Raw genomic sequence first — 20,003 nt, forward strand, 5'->3', positions numbered from 1 at the left:
CATAACTCCCTCCGTGTCATAACTCCCTCCGTGTTTTAAATCCCTCCGTGTCATAACTCCCTCCGTGTCATAACTCCCTCCATGCCATATCTCCCTCCGTGTCATAACTCCCTCCATGCCATAACTCCCTCCGTGTCATAACTCCCTCCATGCCATAACTCCCTCCGTGTCATAACTCCCTCCGTGTTATAACTCCCTCCATGTCATAACTCCCTTCGTCATAACTCCCTCCATGCCATAACTCCCTCCATGCCATAAATCCCTCCGTCATAACTCCCTCTGTGTTATAACTCCCTCCGTGTCATAACTCCCTCCGTGTTTTAAATCCCTCCATGCCATAACTCCCTCCATGCCATAACTCCCTCCATGCCATAACTCCCTCCATGTCATAACTCCCTCCATGTCATAACTCCCTCCATGTCATAACTCCCTCCATGCCATAACTCCCTCTATGCCATAACTCCCTCCATGTCATAACTCCCTCCATGCCATAACTCCCTCCGTGTCATAACTCCCTCCATGCCATAACTCCCTCCATGCCATAACTCCCTCCGTGTCATAACTCCCTCCGTGTTTTAAATCCCTCTGTGTCATAACTTCCTCCGTGTCATAAATCCCTCCTTCATAACTCCCTCCGTGTCATAACTCCCTCCATGCCATAAATCCCTCCATGCCATAACTCCCTCCGTATCATAACTCCCTCCATGTTATAACTCCCTCTGTGTTTTAAATCCCTCCGTGTCATAACTCCCTCCGTGTCATAACTCCCTCCGTGTCATAACTCCCTCCGTGTTATAACTCCCTCCGTGTCATAACTCCCTCTGTGTTATAACTCCCCGCGTGTTTTAAATCCCTCCATGTTATAACTCCCTCCGTGTCATACCTCCCTCCATGCCATAACTCCCTCCGTGTCATAACTCCTTCCATGCCATAATTCCCTCCGTGTCATAACTCCCTCCATGCCATAACTCCCTCTATGCCATAACTCCCTCCATGTCATAACTCCCTCCATGCCATAACTCCCTCCGTGTCATAACTCCTTCTATGCCATAACTCCCTCCATGCCATAACTCCCTCCATGCCATAACTCCCTCTATGCCATAACTCCTTCCATGCCATAACTCCCTCTGTGTTTTAAATCCCTCCGTGTTATAACTCCCTCCGTGTTATAACTCCCTCCGTGTTATAACTCCCTCCGTGTTATAACTCCCTCCGTGTTTTAAATCCCTCTGTGTTATAACTCCCTCCGTGTCATACCTCCCTCCATGCCATAACTCCCTCCGTGTCATAACTCCTTCCATGCCATAATTCCCTCCGTGTCATAACTCCTTCCATGCCATAATTCCCTCCGTGTCATAACTCCCTCCATGCCATAACTCTCTTCATGCCATAACTCCCTCCATGTCATAACTCCCTCCATGCCATAACTCCCTCCGTGTCATAACTCCCTCCATGCCATAACTCCCTCCATGCTATAACTCCCTCCATGCCAAAACTCCCTCTATGCTATAAATCCCTCCATGTCATAACTCCCTCCATGCCATAACTCCCTCCATGTCATAACTCCCTCCATGCCAAAACTCCCTCCATGTCATAACTCCCTCCATGCCATAACTCCCTCCGTGTCATAACTCCCTCCATGCCATAACTCCCTCCATGCTATAACTCCCTCCATGCCAAAACTCCCTCTATGCCATAAATCCCTCCATGTCATAACTCCCTCCATGCCATAACTCCCTCCATGTCATAACTCCCTCCATGCCAAAACTCCCTCCATGTCAAAACTCCCTCCATGCCATAACTCCCTCCGTGTCATAACTCCCTCCGTGTTTTAAATCCCTCCGTGTCATAACTCCCTCCGTGTCATAACTCCCTCCATGCCATATCTCCCTCCGTGTCATAACTCCCTCCATGCCATAACTCCCTCCGTGTCATAACTCCCTCCATGCCATAACTCCCTCCGTGTCATAACTCCCTCCGTGTTATAACTCCCTCCATGTCATAACTCCCTTCGTCATAACTCCCTCCATGCCATAACTCCCTCCATGCCATAAATCCCTCCGTCATAACTCCCTCTGTGTTATAACTCCCTCCGTGTCATAACTCCCTCCGTGTTATAACTCCCTCAATGCCATAACTCGCTTCGTCATAACTCCCTCCATGCCATAACTCCCTCCATGCCATAACTCCCTCCATGCCATAACTCCCTCCATGTCATAACTCCCTCCATGTCATAACTCCCTCCATGTCATAACTCCCTCCATGCCATAACTCCCTCTATGCCATAACTCCCTCCATGTCATAACTCCCTCCATGCCATAACTCCCTCCGTGTCATAACTCCCTCCATGCCATAACTCCCTCCATGCCATAACTCCCTCCGTGTCATAACTCCCTCCGTGTTTTAAATCCCTCTGTGTCATAACTTCCTCCGTGTCATAAATCCCTCCTTCATAACTCCCTCCGTGTCATAACTCCCTCCATGCCATAAATCCCTCCATGCCATAACTCCCTCCGTATCATAACTCCCTCCATGTTATAACTCCCTCCGTGTTTTAAATCCCTCCGTGTCATAACTCCCTCCGTGTCATAACTCCCTCCGTGTCATAACTCCCTCCGTGTTATAACTCCCTCCGTGTCATAACTCCCTCTGTGTTATAACTCCCCGCGTGTTTTAAATCCCTCCATGTTATAACTCCCTCCGTGTCATACCTCCCTCCATGCCATAACTCCCTCCGTGTCATAACTCCTTCCATGCCATAATTCCCTCCGTGTCATAACTCCCTCCATGCCATAACTCCCTCTATGCCATAACTCCCTCCATGTCATAACTCCCTCCATGCCATAACTCCCTCCGTGTCATAACTCCTTCTATGCCATAACTCCCTCCATGCCATAACTCCCTCCATGCCATAACTCCCTCTATGCCATAACTCCTTCCATGCCATAACTCCCTCTGTGTTTTAAATCCCTCCGTGTTATAACTCCCTCCGTGTTATAACTCCCTCCGTGTTATAACTCCCTCCGTGTTATAACTCCCTCCGTGTTTTAAATCCCTCTGTGTTATAACTCCCTCCGTGTCATACCTCCCTCCATGCCATAACTCCCTCCGTGTCATAACTCCTTCCATGCCATAATTCCCTCCGTGTCATAACTCCTTCCATGCCATAATTCCCTCCGTGTCATAACTCCCTCCATGCCATAACTCTCTTCATGCCATAACTCCCTCCATGTCATAACTCCCTCCATGCCATAACTCCCTCCGTGTCATAACTCCCTCCATGCCATAACTCCCTCCATGCTATAACTCCCTCCATGCCAAAACTCCCTCTATGCTATAAATCCCTCCATGTCATAACTCCCTCCATGCCATAACTCCCTCCATGTCATAACTCCCTCCATGCCAAAACTCCCTCCATGCCATAACTCCCTCCGTGTCATAACTCCCTCCGTGTTTTAAATCCCTCCGTGTCATAACTCCCTCCGTGTCATAACTCCCTCCATGCCATATCTCCCTCCGTGTCATAACTCCCTCCATGCCATAACTCCCTCCGTGTCATAACTCCCTCCATGCCATAACTCCCTCCGTGTCATAACTCCCTCCGTGTTATAACTCCCTCCATGTCATAACTCCCTTCGTCATAACTCCCTCCATGCCATAACTCCCTCCATGCCATAAATCCCTCCGTCATAACTCCCTCTGTGTTATAACTCCCTCCGTGTCATAACTCCCTCCGTGTTATAACTCCCTCCATGCCATAACTCCCTCCATGCCATAAATCCCTCCGTCATAACTCCCTCTGTGTTATAACTCCCTCCGTGTCATAACTCCCTCCGTGTTATAACTCCCTCCATGCCATAACTCGCTTCGTCATAACTCCCTCCATGCCAAAACTCCCTCCATGCCATAACTCCCTCCGTGTCATAACTCCCTCTGTGTTTTAAATCCCTCCGTGTCATAACTCCCTCCGTGTTTTAAATCCCTCCGTGTCATAACTCCCTCCATGTCATAACTCCCTCCATGCCATAACTCCCTCCATGCCATAACTCCCTCTATGCCATAACTCCCTCCATGCCATAAATCCCTCCGTGTCATAACTCCCTCCGTGTTTTAACTCCCTCCGTGTCATAACTCCCTCCATGCCATAACTCCCTCCGTGTCATAACTCCCTCCATGCCATAACTCCCTCTATGCCATAACTCCCTCCGTGTCATAACTCCCTCCATGTCATAACTCCCTCCATGCCATAACTCCCTCCATGCCATAACTCCCTCCATGCCAAAACTCCCTCCATGCCATAACTCCCTCCGTGTCAAAACTCCCTCCGTGTTTTAAATCCCTCCGTGTCATAACTCCCTCCGTGTTTCAAATCCCTCCGTGTCATAACTCCCTCCATAACATAACTCCCTTCGTCATAACTCCCTCTGTGTCATAACTCCCTCCATGCCAAAACTCCCTCCATGCCATAACTCCCTCCGTGTCATAACTCCCTTCGTGTTTTAAATCCCTCCGTGTTATAACTCCCTCCGTGTTATAACTCCCTCCGTGTTATAACTCCCTCCGTGTTATAACTCCCTCCGTGTTTTAAATCCCTCTGTGTTATAACTCCCTCCGTGTCATACCTCCCTCCATGCCATAACTCCCTCCGTGTCATAACTCCTTCCATGCCATAATTCCCTCCGTGTCATAACTCCATCCATGCCATAACTCCCTCTATGCCATAACTCCCTCCATGCCATAACTCCCTCTATGCCATAACTCCCTCCATGCCATAACTCCCTCCGTGTCATAACTCCCTCCATGTTATAACTCCCTCAGTGTCATAACTCCCTCCGTGTCATAACTCCCTCCGTGTCATAACTCCCTCCATGCCATAACTCCCTCCGTGTCATAACTCCCTCCATGCCATAACTCCCTCTATGCAATAACTCCCTCCGTGTCATAACTACCTCTATGCCATAACTCCCTCCACGTCATAACTCCCTCCATGCCATAACTCCCTCCGTGTCATAACACCCTCCGTCATAACTCCCTCCATGCCATAACTCCCTCCATGCCATAACTCCCTCCATGCCAAAACTCCCTCCGTGTCATAACTCCCTCCGTGTTTTAAATCCCTCCGTGTCATAACTCCCTCCATGTCATAACTCCCTCCATAACATAAATCCCTCCATGCCATAACTCCCTCCGTGTCATAACTCTCTCCATGCCATAACTCCCTCCGTGTCATAACTCCCTCCATGCCATAACTCCCTCCGTGTCATAACTCCCTCCATGCCATAACTCCCTCTGTGTCTTAACTCCTTCCGTTTTATAACTCCCTCCATGTCATAACTCCCTGCGTCATAACTCCCTCCATGCCATAACTCACTCCATGCCATAAATCCCTCCGTCATATCTCCCTCTGTGTCATAACTCCCTCCGTGTCATAACTCCCTCCGTGTCATAACTCCCTCCATGCCATAACTCCCTCCATGTTTTAAATCCCTCCGTGTTTTAAATCCCTCCGTGTTTTAAATCGCGCCGTGTTATAACTCCCTCCGTGTTATATCTCCCTCCGTGTTTTAAATCCCTCCGTGTTATAACTCCCTCCGTGTTATAACTCCGTATGTGTTATAACTCCCTCCGTGTTATAACTCCCTCCGTGTTATAACTCCCTCCGTGTTATAACTCCCTCCGTGTTTTAAATCCCTCCGTGTTATAACTCCCTCCGTGTTATAACTCCCTCCGTGTTTTAAATCCCTCCGTGTTAAAACTCCCTCCGTGTTATAACTCCCTCCGGGTTTTAAATCCCTCCTTGTTATAACTCCCTCCGTGTTATAACTCCCTCCGTGTTATAACTCCCTCCGTGTTATAACTCCCTCCGTGTTTTAAATCCCTCCGTGTTATAACTCCCTCTATGCCATAACTCCCTCCATGCCATAACTCCCTCCATGCCATAACTCCCTCCATGTCATAACTCCCTCCATGTCATAACTCCCTCCATGTCATAACTCCCTCCATGCCATAACTCCCTCCATGCCATAACTCCCTCCATGCCATAACTCCCTCCGTGTCATAACTCCCTCCATGCCATAACTCCTCCGTGTCATAACTCCCTCCGTCATAACTCCCTACATGCCATAACTCCCTCCGTGTCATAACTCCCTCCATGCCATAACTCCCTCCATGCCATAACTCCCTCCATGCCAAAACTCCCTCCATGCCATAACTCCCTCCGTGTCATAACTCCCTCCGTGTTTTAAATCCCTCCGTTTCATAACTCCCTCCGTGTCATAACTCCCTCCATGCCATAACTCCCTCCGTGTCGTAACTCCCTCCGTGTTATAATTCCCTCCATGTCATAACTCCCTTCGTCATAACTCCCTCCATGCCATAACTCCCTCCATGCCATAAATCCCTCCGTCATAACTCCCTCTGTGTCATAACTCCCTCCTTGTCATAACTCCCTCCGTGTCATAACTCCCTCCGTGTCATAACTCCCTCCATGCCATAACTCCCTCCGTGTCATAACTCCCTCCATGCCATAACTCCCTCTATGCCATAACTCCCTCCATGTCATAACTCCCTCCATGCCATAACTCCCTCCGTGTCATAACTCCCTCCATGCCATAACTCCCTCCATGCCATAACTCCCTCCATGCCAAAACTCCCTCTATGCCATAACTCCCTCCATGTCATAACTCCCTCCATGCCATAACTCCCTCCATGCCAAAACTGCCTCCATGCCATAACTCCCTCCGTGTCATAACTCCCTCCGTGTTTTAAATCCCTCCGTGTCATAACTCCCTCCATGCCATAACTCCCTCCGTGTCATAACTCCCTCCATGCCATAACTCCCTCCGTGTCATAACTCCCTCCATGCCATAACTCCCTCCGTGTCATAACTCCCTCCGTGTTTTAAATCCCTCCGTGTCATAACTCCCTCCGTGTCATAACTCCCTCCATGCCATAACTCCCTCCGTGTCATAACTCCCTCCATGTCATAACTCCCTCCGTGTCATAACTCCCTCCATGCCATAACTCCCTCCGTGTCATAACTCCCTCCGTGTTATAACTCAATCCATGTCATAACTCCCTTCGTCATAACTCCCTCCATGCCATAACTCCCTCCATGCCATAAATCCCTCCGTCATAACTCCCTCTGTGTTATAACTCCCTCCGTGCCATAACTCGCTTCGTCATAACTCCCTCCGTGCCATAACTCCCTCCATGCCATAACTCCCTCCATGCCATAAATCCCTCCGTCATAACTCCCTCTGTGTTATAACTCCCTCCATGCCATAACTCGCTTCGTCATAACTCCCTCCATGCCATAACTCCCTCCATGCCATAACTCCCTCCATGCCATAACTCCCTCCATGTCATAACTCCCTCCATGTCATAACTCCCTCCATGTCATAACTCCCTCCATGCCATAACTCCCTCTATGCCATAACTCCCTCCATGTCATAACTCCCTCCATGCCATAACTCCCTCCGTGTCATAACTCCCTCCATGCCATAACTCCCTCCATGCCATAACTCCCTCCATGAAAAAACTCCCTCCATGCCATAACTCCCTCCGTCATAACTCCCTCTGTGTTATAACTCCCTCCATGCCATAACTCGCTTCGTCATAACTCCCTCCATGCCATAACTCCCTCCATGCCATAACTCCCTCCATGCCATAACTCCCTCCATGTCATAACTCCCTCCATGTCATAACTCCCTCCATGTCATAACTCCCTCCATGCCATAACTCCCTCTATGCCATAACTCCCTCCATGTCATAACTCCCTCCATGCCATAACTCCCTCCATGCCAAAACTGCCTCCATGCCATAACTCCCTCCGTGTCATAACTCCCTCCGTGTTTTAAATCCCTCCGTGTCATAACTCCCTCCATGCCATAACTCCCTCCGTGTCATAACTCCCTCCATGCCATAACTCCCTCCGTGTCATAACTCCCTCCATGCCATAACTCCCTCCGTGTCATAACTCCCTCCGTGTTTTAAATCCCTCCGTGTCATAACTCCCTCCGTGTCATAACTCCCTCCATGCCATAACTCCCTCCGTGTCATAACTCCCTCCATGTCATAACTCCCTCCGTGTCATAACTCCCTCCATGCCATAACTCCCTCCGTGTCATAACTCCCTCCGTGTTATAACTCAATCCATGTCATAACTCCCTTCGTCATAACTCCCTCCATGCCATAACTCCCTCCATGCCATAAATCCCTCCGTCATAACTCCCTCTGTGTTATAACTCCCTCCGTGCCATAACTCGCTTCGTCATAACTCCCTCCGTGCCATAACTCCCTCCATGCCATAACTCCCTCCATGCCATAAATCCCTCCGTCATAACTCCCTCTGTGTTATAACTCCCTCCATGCCATAACTCGCTTCGTCATAACTCCCTCCATGCCATAACTCCCTCCATGCCATAACTCCCTCCATGCCATAACTCCCTCCATGTCATAACTCCCTCCATGTCATAACTCCCTCCATGTCATAACTCCCTCCATGCCATAACTCCCTCTATGCCATAACTCCCTCCATGTCATAACTCCCTCCATGCCATAACTCCCTCCGTGTCATAACTCCCTCCATGCCATAACTCCCTCCATGCCATAACTCCCTCCATGAAAAAACTCCCTCCATGCCATAACTCCCTCCGTGTCATAACTCCCTCCTTGTTTTAAATCCCTCTGTGTCATAACTCCCTCCGTGTCATAAATCCCTCCTTCATAACTCCCTCCGTGTCATAACTCCCTCCATGCCATAAATCCCTCCATGCCATAACTCCCTCCGTATCATAACTCCCTCCATGTTATAACTCCCTCCGTGTTTTAAATCCCTCCGTGTCATAACTCCCTCCGTGTCATGACTCCCTCCGTGTCATGACTCCCTCCGTGTCATAACTCCCTCCGTGTCATAACTCCCTCCGTGTTATAACTCCCTCCGTGTTTTAAATCCCTCCATGTTATAACTCCCTCCGTGTTTTAAATCCCTCCGTGTTATAACTCCGTCCGTGTTATAACTCCCTCCGTGTTATAACTCCCTCCGTGTTTTAAATCCCTCCGTGTTATAACTCCCTCCGTGTTATAACTCCGTCCGTGTCATAACTCCCTCTGTGTCATAACTCCCTCCATGCCATAACTCCCTCCATGCCATAACTCCCTCCATGCCAAAACTCCCTCCATGCCATAACTCCCTCCGTGTCATAACTCCCTCCCTGTTATAACTCCCTCCATGTCATAACTCCCTTCGTCATAACTCCCTCCATGCCATAACTCCCTCCACGCCATAAATCCCTCCGTCATATCTCCCTCTGTGTCATAACTCCCTCCGTGTCATAACTCCCTCCGTGTCATAACTCCCTCCGTGTCATAACTCCCTCCATGTTATAACTCCCTCCGTGTTTTAAATCCCTCCGTGTTATATCTCCCTCCGTGTTTTAAATCCCTCCGTGTTATAACTCCCTCCGTGTTATAACTCCCTCCGTGTTATAACTCCCTCCGTGTTTTAAATCCCCCCGTGTTAAAACTCCCCCCGTGTTATAACTCCCTCCGGGTTTTAAATCCCTCCGTGTCATAACTCCCTCCATGTTATAACTCCCTCCGTGTTTTAAATCCCTCCGTGTTATGACTCCCTCCGTGTTTTAAATCCCTCCGTGTTATAACTCCCTCCGTGTTATAACTCCCTCCGTGTTATAACTCCCTCCGTGTTTTAAATCCCTCGTGTTATAACTCCCTCCGTGTTATAACTCCCTCCGTGTTATATCTCCCTCCGTGTTTTAAATCCCTCCGTGTTATATCTCCCTCCGTGTTTTAAATCCCTCCGTGTTATAACTCCCTCCGTGTTTTAAATCCCTCCGTGTTATAACTCCCTCCGTGTTATAACTCCCTCCATGCCATAACTCCCTCCGTGTCATAACTCCCTCCGTGTTATAACTCCCTCCGTGTCATAACTCCCTCCGTGTTATAACTCCCTCCGTGTCATATCTCCCTCTGTGTCATAACTCCCTCCGTGTCATAACTCCCTCCGTGTTATAACTCCCTCCGTGTTTTAAATCCCTCCGTGTTATAAATCCCTCCGTGTTATAACTCCCTCCGTGTTTTAAATCCCTCCGTGTTATAACTCCCTCCGTGTTATAACTCCCTCCGTGTTATAACTCCCTCCGTGTTTTAAATCCCTCCTTGTTATAACTCCCTCCGTGTTATAACTCCCTCTGTGTTATAATCACTCCGTGTTATAACTCCCTCCGTGTTTTAAATCCCTCCGTGTTATAACTCCCTCCGTGTCATACCTCCCTCCGTGTCATAACTCCCTCTGTGTTATGACTCCCTCCGTGTTTTAAATCCCTCCGTGTTATAACTCCCTCCGTGTTATAACTCCCTCCGTGTTATAACTCCCTCCGTGTTTTAAATCCCTCCGTGTTATAACTCCCTCCGTGTTATAACTCCCTCCGTGTTATAACTCCCTCCGTGTTTTAAATCCCTCCGTGTTATATCTCCCTCCGTGTTTTAAATCCCTCCGTGTTATAACTCCCTCCGTGTTTTAAATCCCTCCGTGTTATAACTCCCTCCGTGTTATAACTCCCTCCATGCCATAACTCCCTCCGTGTCATAACTCCCTCTGTGTCATAAATCCCTCTGTGTTATAACTCCCTCCGTGTTTTAAATCCCTCTGTGTTATAACTCCCTCCGTGTTATAACTCCCTCCGTGTTATAACTCCCTCCGTGTTTTAAATCCCTCCTAGTTATAACTCCCTCCGTGTTATAACTCCCTCCGTGTTATAATCACTCCATGTTATAACTCCCTCCGTGTTTTAAATCCCTCCGTGTTATAACTCCCTCCGTGCTATAACTCCCTCCGTGTCATAACTCCCTCCGTGTTATGACTCCCTCCGTGTTTTAAATTCCTCCGTGTTATAACTCCCTCCGTCATAACTCCCTCCGTGTTATAACTCCCTCCGTGTCATAACTCCCTCCGTGTCATAACTCCCTCCATGCCATAACTCCCTCCGTGTCATAACTCCCTCCGTCATAACTCCCTCCGTCATAACTCCCTCCGTCATAACTCCCTCCATGCCATAACTCCCTCCATGCCATAACTCCCTCCATTTCATAACTCCCTCCGTGTCATAACTCCCTCCATGCCATAACTCCCTCCGTGTCATAACTCCCTCCGTGTTATAACTCCCTCCGTGTCATAACTCCCTCCATCATAACTCCCTCCGTGTTATAACTCCCTCCGTGTCATAACTCCCTCCATGCCATAACTCCCTCCATGCCATAACTCCCTCCATGCCATAACTCCCTCCATTTCATAACTCCCTCCGTGTCATAACTCCCTCCATGCCATAACTCCCTCCGTGTCATAACTCCCTCCGTGTCTTAAATCCCTCTGTGTCATAACTCCCTCCGTGTCATAACTCCCTCCATGCAATAACTCCCTCCGTGTCATAACTCCCTCCATGCCATAAATCCCTCCATGCCATAACTCCCTCCGTGTTATAACTCCCTCCATGCCATAACTCCCTCCATGCCATAACTCCCTCCGTGTTATAACTCCCTCCCTGTCATATCTCCCTCCGTGTTATAACTCCCTCCCTGTCATAACTCCCTCCGTGTCATAACTCCCTGCCTGTTATAACTCCTCCCTGTCATAACTCCCTCCGTGTCATAACTCCCTCCGTGTCATAACTCCCTCCGTGTCATAACTCCCTCCGTGTCATAACTCCCTCCGTGTTATATCTCCCTCCGTGGCATAACTCCCTCCGTGTCATAACTCCCTCCGTGTCATAACTCCCTCCGTGTTATAACTCCCTCCGTGTCATAACTCCCTCCGTGTGATAACTCCCTCCGTGTTATGACTCCCTCCGTGTTTTAAATCCCTTCGTGTTATAACTCCCTCCGTGTTATAACTCCCTCCGTGTTTTAAATCCCTCCGTGTTATAACTCCCTCCGTGTTATAACTCCCTCCGTGTTATAACTCCCTCCGTGTTTTAAATCCCTCCGTGTTATATCTCCCTCCGTGTTTTAAATCCCTCCGTGTTATAACTCCCTCCGTGTTTTAAATCCCTCCGTGTTATAACTCCCTCCGTGTCATAACTCCCTCCGTGTCATAACTCCCTCCGTGTTATAACTCCCTCCGTGTTTTAAATCCCTCCGTGTTATAAATCCCTCCGTGTTATAACTCCCTCCGTGTTTTAAATCCCTCTGTGTTATAACTCCCTCCGTGTTATAACTCCCTCTGTGTTATAACTCCCTCCGTGTTTTAAATCCCTCCGTGTTATAACTCCCTCCGTGTTATAACTCCCTCCGTGTTATAATCACTCCATGTTATAACTCCCTCCGTGTTTTAAATCCCTCCGTGTTATAACTCCCTCCATGCCATAACTCCCTCCGTGTCATAACTCCCTCCGTGTTATGATTCCCTCCGTGTTTTAAATTCCTCCGTGTTATAACTCCCTCCGTCATAACTCCCTCCGTGTTAAAACTCCCTCCGTGTCATAACTCCCTCCGTGTCATAACTCCCTCCATGCCATAACTCCCTCCGTGTCATAACTCCCTCCGTCATAACTCCCTCCGTCATAACTCCCTCCGTCATAACTCCCTCCATGCCATAACTCCCTCCATGCCATAACTCCCTCCATTTCATAACTCCCTCCGTGTCATAACTCCCTCCATGCCATAACTCCCTCCGTGTCATAACTCCCTCCGTGTTATAACTCCCTCCGTGTCATAACTCCCTCCATCATAACTCCCTCCGTGTTATAACTCCCTCCGTGTCATAACTCCCTCCATGCCATAACTCCCTCCATGCCATAACTCCCTCCATGCCATAACTCCCTCCATTTCATAACTCCCTCCGTGTCATAACTCCCTCCATGCCATAACTCCCTCTGTGTCATAACTCCCTCCGTGTCTTAAATCCCTCTGTGTCATAACTCCCTCCGTGTCATAACTCCCTCCATGCAATAACTCCCTCCGTGTCATAACTCCCTCCATGCCATAACTCCCTCCATGCCATAACTCCCTCCGTGTTATAACTCCCTCCCTGTCATATCTCCCTCCGTGTTATAACTCCCTCCCTGTCATAACTCCCTCCGTGTCATAACTCCCTGCCTGTTATAACTCCTCCCTGTCATAACTCCCTCCGTGTCATAACTCCCTCCGTGTCATAACTCCCTCCCTGTCATAACTCCCTCCGTGTTATAACTCCTCCCTGTCATAACTCCCTCCATGTTATAACTCCCTCCCTGTCATAACTCCCTCCGTGTTATAACTCCCTCCCTGTTTTAACTCCTCCCTGTCATAACTCCCTCCCGCTCAACCCAAAAAATCCCAAATCCGAGGCGTCTCATTCCGTGCCGCTCTCTCATTTCCATGAACGGATTGAAAATCACAGCCATATGGAAACATAGGGAGGGAGAACATATTTGTATGGGTAAGTAATAGAACCTCATCAAAAAGAGAGATGGGTAGAAATTGAATTTACACTTTGTGGCCAATGCAATGCAGTGCAGGCTCACAGTTTAACTTATTCAGCTCTATTTCTGGTACAAGGCCATTTTAAAAAGGGTAAATGAGATTGTCAACAGAGCTGGTCTGAGTGGAATAGTAATTCTAGAACTTGAGCTCCAGTCTCATAACTGAAGAGGGGGACTGGTGGCTAATACACAAGGGAACACAACAAAACAGTTTACTATACACACCTCACTGTCCAACCAAGGTGAAAAGAGTATATATGAAATTGGTTGGTGGTTTGAGCCCTGAATGCTGATTGGCTGAAAGCTGTGGTATAGCAGAACGTATAGCACAGGTATGACAAAATATTACTTCAACTCTTCCAATTACATTGGTAACCAGTTTATAATAAAGCAATAAGGCCCAAGGGTTGTGGTACATGGCTAATAAACAGTTGAAGTCAGAAGTTTACATACACTTAGGTTGGAGTCATTAAAACTTGTTTTTCAACCACTCCACTAATTTCTTGTTAACAAACTATAGTTTTGGCAAGTCAGTTAGGACATCTACTTTGTGCATGACACAAGTAATTTTTCCAACAATTGTTTACAGACAGATTATTTCACTTATAATTCACTGTATCACAATTCCAGTTTACATACACTAAGTTGACTGTCCCTTCTAACAGCTTGGAAAATTCCAGAAAATTATGTAATGGCTTTAGAAGCTTCTGATAGGCTAATTGACATCATTTGAGTCAATTAGAGGTAAACCTGTGGATGTATTTCAAGGCCTACCTTCAAATCAAACAAATCAGCCAAGACCTCAGAAAAACAATTGTAGACCTCCACAAGTCTAGTTCATCCATGGGAGCAATTTACAAACGCCTGAAGGCACCACGTTCATCTGTACAAACAATAGTACTCAAGTATAAACACCATGGGACCATGCAGCCGTCATACCGCTCTGGAAGGAGACACGTTCTGCCTCCTAGAGATAAACGTACTTTGGTGCAAAAAGTGCAAATCAATACCAGAACAACAGCAAAGGACCTTGTGAAGATGCTGGAGGAAACAGGCACAAAAGTATCTATATCCACAGTAAAACGAGTCCTACATTGACATAATCTGAAAGGCTGATCAGCAAGGAAGAAGCCACTGCTCCAAAACCGCCATAAAAAGCCAGACTACGGTTTGCAACTGCAATTCGAGATAAATATCATACTTTTGGAGAAATGTCCTCTGGTCTGATGAAACAAAAATAGAACTGTTTGGCCATAATGGCTAACGTTATGTTTGGAGGAAAAAGGGGGAGGCTTGCAAGCCAAAGAACACCATCCCAACTGTGAAGCACGGGGGTGGCAGCATCATGTTGTGGGGGTGCTTTGCTGCAGGAGGGACTGTTGCACTTCACAAAATAGATCATCATGAGGCAGGATAATTATGTGGTTATATTGAAGCAACATCACAAGACATCAGTCAGGAAGTTAAAGCTCGGTCGCAAATGGGTCTTCCAAATGAACAATGACCAAAGTTGTGGCAAAATGGCTTAAGGACAACAAAGTCAAGGTATTGGAGTGGCCTTCACAAAGCCCTGACCTCAATCCTAAAGAAAATGTGTGGGCAGAACTGAAAAATCATGTGCGAGCAAGTAGGCCTACAACCCTGACTCAGTTACACCAGCTCTGTTAGGAGGAGTGGGCCAAAATTCACCCAACTTATTGTGGGAAGCTTGTGGAAGGCTGCCCGAAACGTTTCACCCAAGTTAAAAAATTTAAAAGGCAATGCTACCAAATACGAATTGAGTGTGTGCAAACCTCTGACCCACTGGGAATGTGATGAAATAAATAAAAGCTGAAATAAGTCATTATCTCTACTATTATTCTGACATGGTGTTCTTTGGCTTGCAAGCCTCCCCCTTTTTCCTCCAAACATAACGATGGTCATTATGGCCAAACAGTTTCATCAGACCAGAGGACATTTCTACAAAAAGTATGATCTTTTCTCAATGTGCAGTTCACATTCTTAAAATAAAGTGGTGATCCTTAACTGGCTTAAGACATTTTTACCCATCTGTGCCAGCTACCCGTACCCACCCTGAAGAGCCAGAGACCGTCAGGGAGGCGATGGAGAATTTGGGGGAGAGAGAGATGAGAGAAATGTTATGTAGGTGTGTTCTACACGGCATCCGACCTGAGGAGCCTGTCAACAGTTTGGTCCTGTGCCAGCTCTCCGCACAATTCCTGAAGTGCGTGTCACCAGTCCAGTGCCACCTGTGCCGGCTCCCCAGTCCGGTACGTCCTGTGCCAGCTCCCCGCACTAGCCCTGAAGTGCGTGTCACCAGTCCGGTGCCACCTGTGCCGGCTCCACGCACCAGGCCTCCAGTGCGCCTTTCACCGTAATAAAGATATGGAACTTCAATCACGCTGCGCCTTGGTCCGCTCATTACGATGATCGTAACAGTATCTGAGGAGTAAATCGAAACGTATTTTGACTTGTTGAAACAAAGTTTAGGGGTAGATTTTTGGATTCCTTTCTCTGCATGTTGAACGAGTGGATTACTCAAATCGATGGCGCCAACTAAACTGACTTTTTGGGATATAAATAAGGATTTTATCTAACACATCGACACTACATGTTATAGCTGGGACCCTTTGGATGACAAATCAGAGGAAGATTTTCAAAAAGTAAGTGAATATTTAATCGCTATTTGTGAATTTATGAAACCTGTGCCGGTGGAAAAATATTTTGATGTGGTGTGCCGTCCTCAAACAATCGCATGGCATGCTTTCACTGTAAAAGCTACTGTAAATTGAACAATGCTGTTAAATCAACAAGAATTTAATCTTTTGACCAATATAAGACACTTGTATGTACCCAGCGGGACGCCAAGCCCTAAAAAGTTCATACTTCATACTCACAGTATACACTGAGTGTACAAAACATTAGGAACACCTTCCTAATATTGAGTTGCACCCCATTTTGCCCTCAGAACGGCCTCAATACGTCAGGGCATGGACTCTACAAGGTGTCGAAAGCTTTCCACAGGGATGCTGGCCCATGTTGACTCCAATGCTTCCCACAGTTGTGTCAAGTTGGCTGGATGTCTTTCAGGTGGTGGACCATTCTGAAAAACCCAGCAGCGTTGAGGTTTTTGACACACTCAAATCAGTGCGCCTGGCACCTACTACCATACCCCGTTCAAAGGCACTTAAATATTTTGTCTTGCTCATTCACCCTCTGAATGGCACACATACACAATCCATGTCTCATTTGTCTCAAGACTTACAAATCCTGTTTAACCTGTCTCCTCCACTTCATCTACACTGAAGTGGATGAAACAAGTGACATCAATAAGGGATTGGATTCACCTGGTCAGTCTATGTCATGGAAAGAGCAGAGCATCTTTAAACATTGACATTGTTGTTTCATTGTGTTTCCTCCAGATATTGACTTTGCAACCCGTAAGATCGCCACCCACCTGACCCAGACCAAGGTGATCATCCAGAACGGAGACAAGTTTGAGACCAAGACCTTGAGCACCTTCAGGAACTACGAGGTCAACTTCACCGTCGGGGAGGAGTTTGAGGAGGTCACTAAGGGACTGGACAACAGGACGATCCAGGTAGGACCACAACCAATATGACCACGTCAGAGTGTCACTGCACTTTGTCCTAACTGGTTCCAACCCCTAACCTTTACCCTCTCCATGCTCTCTCCTTTTATTCTATTCCACCATTTTTATTTACATTTCTTATAGGTTTTCATCTCCTACTTTCCCTTGACTCTCAGTTTGTTAATGCATACTGTATGGTCACATAGCCCTCACACACATAGCCCACAATCCAAGCATCTTAAAAGGTTTGGCCCAGTCTCTCTCAGACTACAATTCAAGAGACAGCCATAAGCACTGCTGTGGGTTGTTGACCCTGGCTTTATGGAAACATACACACATCTTCAGCCTGGACTCAGGGTTAGACGTAACATAGTAAACGAAAATACGGGACACCCAAATTAGTATGATATTTTACATTTGGTATGGTATGTTTTAATTTGTGGATATACATCATCCACTTTGTATGATATGTTCTGAATTAAAATGTGTATGATATGTTACCAATTACAACTTTGGGGTTGCTAGACGCTCACGTCATCCACCCCGACCAACGTTTTTTCCTTAAGTAACCTTCTGTCTTATGCAACCGTACCAAATGTAACATATACTAATTTGAGTTTCACATATTTTTGTTTACTATGTTACGTCTATGATACCAGCCTGTTATCTTAGCTGTGGGACATTTGGGTAAATGCTTGTCTACGGTAAGCTAACTGTGTGTGTTCTTCAGACACTGGTTACCTGGAATGGAGATACGTTGGTGGCTGTGCAGAAGGGAGAGAAGGCCAATCGTGGCTGGAAGCAATGGATAGAAGGAGACCTGCTACACCTGGTGAGAGCAAGACAGATGGGGGGAGGGGTTTAGAGACAGAAAAGAGAGAGAAATGTCCTAGACTTCAAGTTGAACATACAGGACGTTACAGATTCTTCATACCTAAGACAACAGAAGCTCTATACATTTAGTACATTTCTGAGGAGAGAGATAAAGAGACAGACAGCTATCAATCCTTCAGCTTTTATACCTTTTATATCCTCATTCAGACTTACACTCTGGCCTTTTTCATGATAATAAAGTGAGAAGTTGCATGTATGTATGTCAATCAGTACAGTGGAAGTTGTAAAGTCAATCTTGTTTTCGAGCTCTGAGAAAGAGAAGTGATACTATAATCCCTATAGGGCTTTATGCCAAATGGCACCCTATTCCCTTTATAGTGCCCTACTTTTTACTAGAAGTGCACTATATAGGGCACATATGTCAAACCCATTTTATTGAGGGACAAGTGTCTGCGGGTTTTTGCTCCACCCTTTAATGATGAATTAAGGTCACTAATTAGTAAGGAACTCCCCTCACCTGGTTATCTAGGTCTTAATAGAAAGGAAAAAACTGAAACCCGCAGACAATCGGCCCTCCATGGAATGAGTTTACACCCCTGATATAGGGAATAGGGTGCCGGTTCAGATGCAGACTACATGTTATATGATTGTCTAATTGTCTTTCTGTCCGTCTCTTTTTTTTTCAGGACATCTATGTTGAAGACAAAGTCTGCAAACAAGTATTCAAGAAGAAACCCTAAAACAGTCTTTGTTGTAATGTTTAAAAAATGATTTCACCTTTATTTAACCAGGTAGGCCAGTTGAGATCAAGTTCTCATTTACAACTGTGACCTGGCCAAGATAAAGCAAAGCAGTGCGTCACATAAACAAACATATAGTCAATAACACAATAGAAAAATCTATGTACAGTGTGTGCAAATGTAGAAGAGTAGGGAGGTTTAGGGAGGCAATAAATAGGCCTTGGAGGGGAAAAAAATGACAATTTAGCATTAACACTGGAGTGATAGATGTGCAGATGATGATGTGCAGGTAGAGATACTGGGGTGCAAAAGATCAAAAAGAACATTACATACATGTGTTTCTGCCTGCATAATTATGTTATGTATTTATGATGTGATTACATTTAATAAATACTTAATTCAACCCAAGCAGATGGGATGCATTGACTTTAAGTTAAATTAATATTTATATGGGTGTATATTGACCAGAGTTGACAGTACTTGTAAATAAAAACAAACAGTATGACCTTTTAAAAACATAACATTTCTTCTCAAATTAGCACGTCATTGTGAGAGAACGGAATTGTGTAAATTGGCAAATCAATCGAGTACACTGTACAGTAGATGACCAGAAGAAGGCATATATGAATAGCGTACAGTATATGATGTTCAGTTGGGTTGTGAAGGCCTGCGACCTTATCTACTACTTCACAGGGACAGATCTAAGTGATTATCAATGACATGACAGAAGGTCTACGGAACCTTTCAACATGCAACAGTGAGGAGGTTTGGACTTTGAATACAAGATTGGGAGAGTATTCCTCACACCATCCAGGCTTTCATATCAAGACCTGACAGATATGAAACCCTCAACAGGTGCAGTTAAATTATTTAAAGTAGAACACTACGGCCATCAAGCATAGGCATAGAGCTGGGAGCGTATAAAATTCTAATTGTTATGACACAAGTATGTGATTGTTTAGTTGGTTGGAACGTGCTTCTTGCAACACCAACATGGTTTGAACTTTAGTCTGAACCAACTATACTGGATGACTGTGATAACGCTCTCGGTAGCCGATGTGAACAAAACATTTAAACAGGTCAACATTCACAAAGCCACTGGGCCAGACGGATTACCAGGACGTGTACTCAAAGCATGCATGGATAAACTGTCAAGTGTCTTCACTGACATTTTCAACCTCTCCCTGACCGAGTCTGTAATACCAACATGTTTCAAGCAGACCACCATAGTCCCTGTGCCCGAGGAAGTGAAGGTAACCTGCCTAAATGATTACCGCACCGTGGCACTCATGTCGGTAGCCATGAAGTGCTTTGAAAGGCTGGTCATGGCTCACATCAACTGCATCCTCCCGAACACCC

At 46.5% G+C, this 20,003-nt stretch overlaps 1 protein-coding gene across 2 annotated transcripts in view; it reads left to right on the plus strand.

Annotated features, from left to right (window-relative positions):
• Window positions 1-18,725, plus strand: part of LOC139385613 (retinol-binding protein 2-like) — a 44,347-nt gene extending 25,622 nt beyond the window's left edge. The window contains exons 1-4 of one of the 2 annotated variants that reach the window (XM_071130826.1): window positions 13,357-13,435; window positions 16,901-17,079; window positions 17,801-17,902; window positions 18,591-18,725. In XM_071130826.1, coding sequence (XP_070986927.1) covers window positions 13,375-13,435; window positions 16,901-17,079; window positions 17,801-17,902; window positions 18,591-18,644 — 396 coding nt within the window. In that variant the 5' untranslated portion in view covers window positions 13,357-13,374 and the 3' untranslated portion in view covers window positions 18,645-18,725. Of the gene's footprint in view, window positions 1-13,356; window positions 13,436-16,900; window positions 17,080-17,800; window positions 17,903-18,590 lie in introns of those variants that run through there. The other variant, XM_071130825.1, reaches the window with a different exon arrangement.
• Window positions 18,726-20,003: the final 1,278 nt, after the last annotated feature.

This window comes from Oncorhynchus clarkii, chromosome 27 (genome assembly GCF_045791955.1).
Source record: "Oncorhynchus clarkii lewisi isolate Uvic-CL-2024 chromosome 27, UVic_Ocla_1.0, whole genome shotgun sequence".
NCBI lineage: Eukaryota > Metazoa > Chordata > Actinopteri > Salmoniformes > Salmonidae > Oncorhynchus > Oncorhynchus clarkii.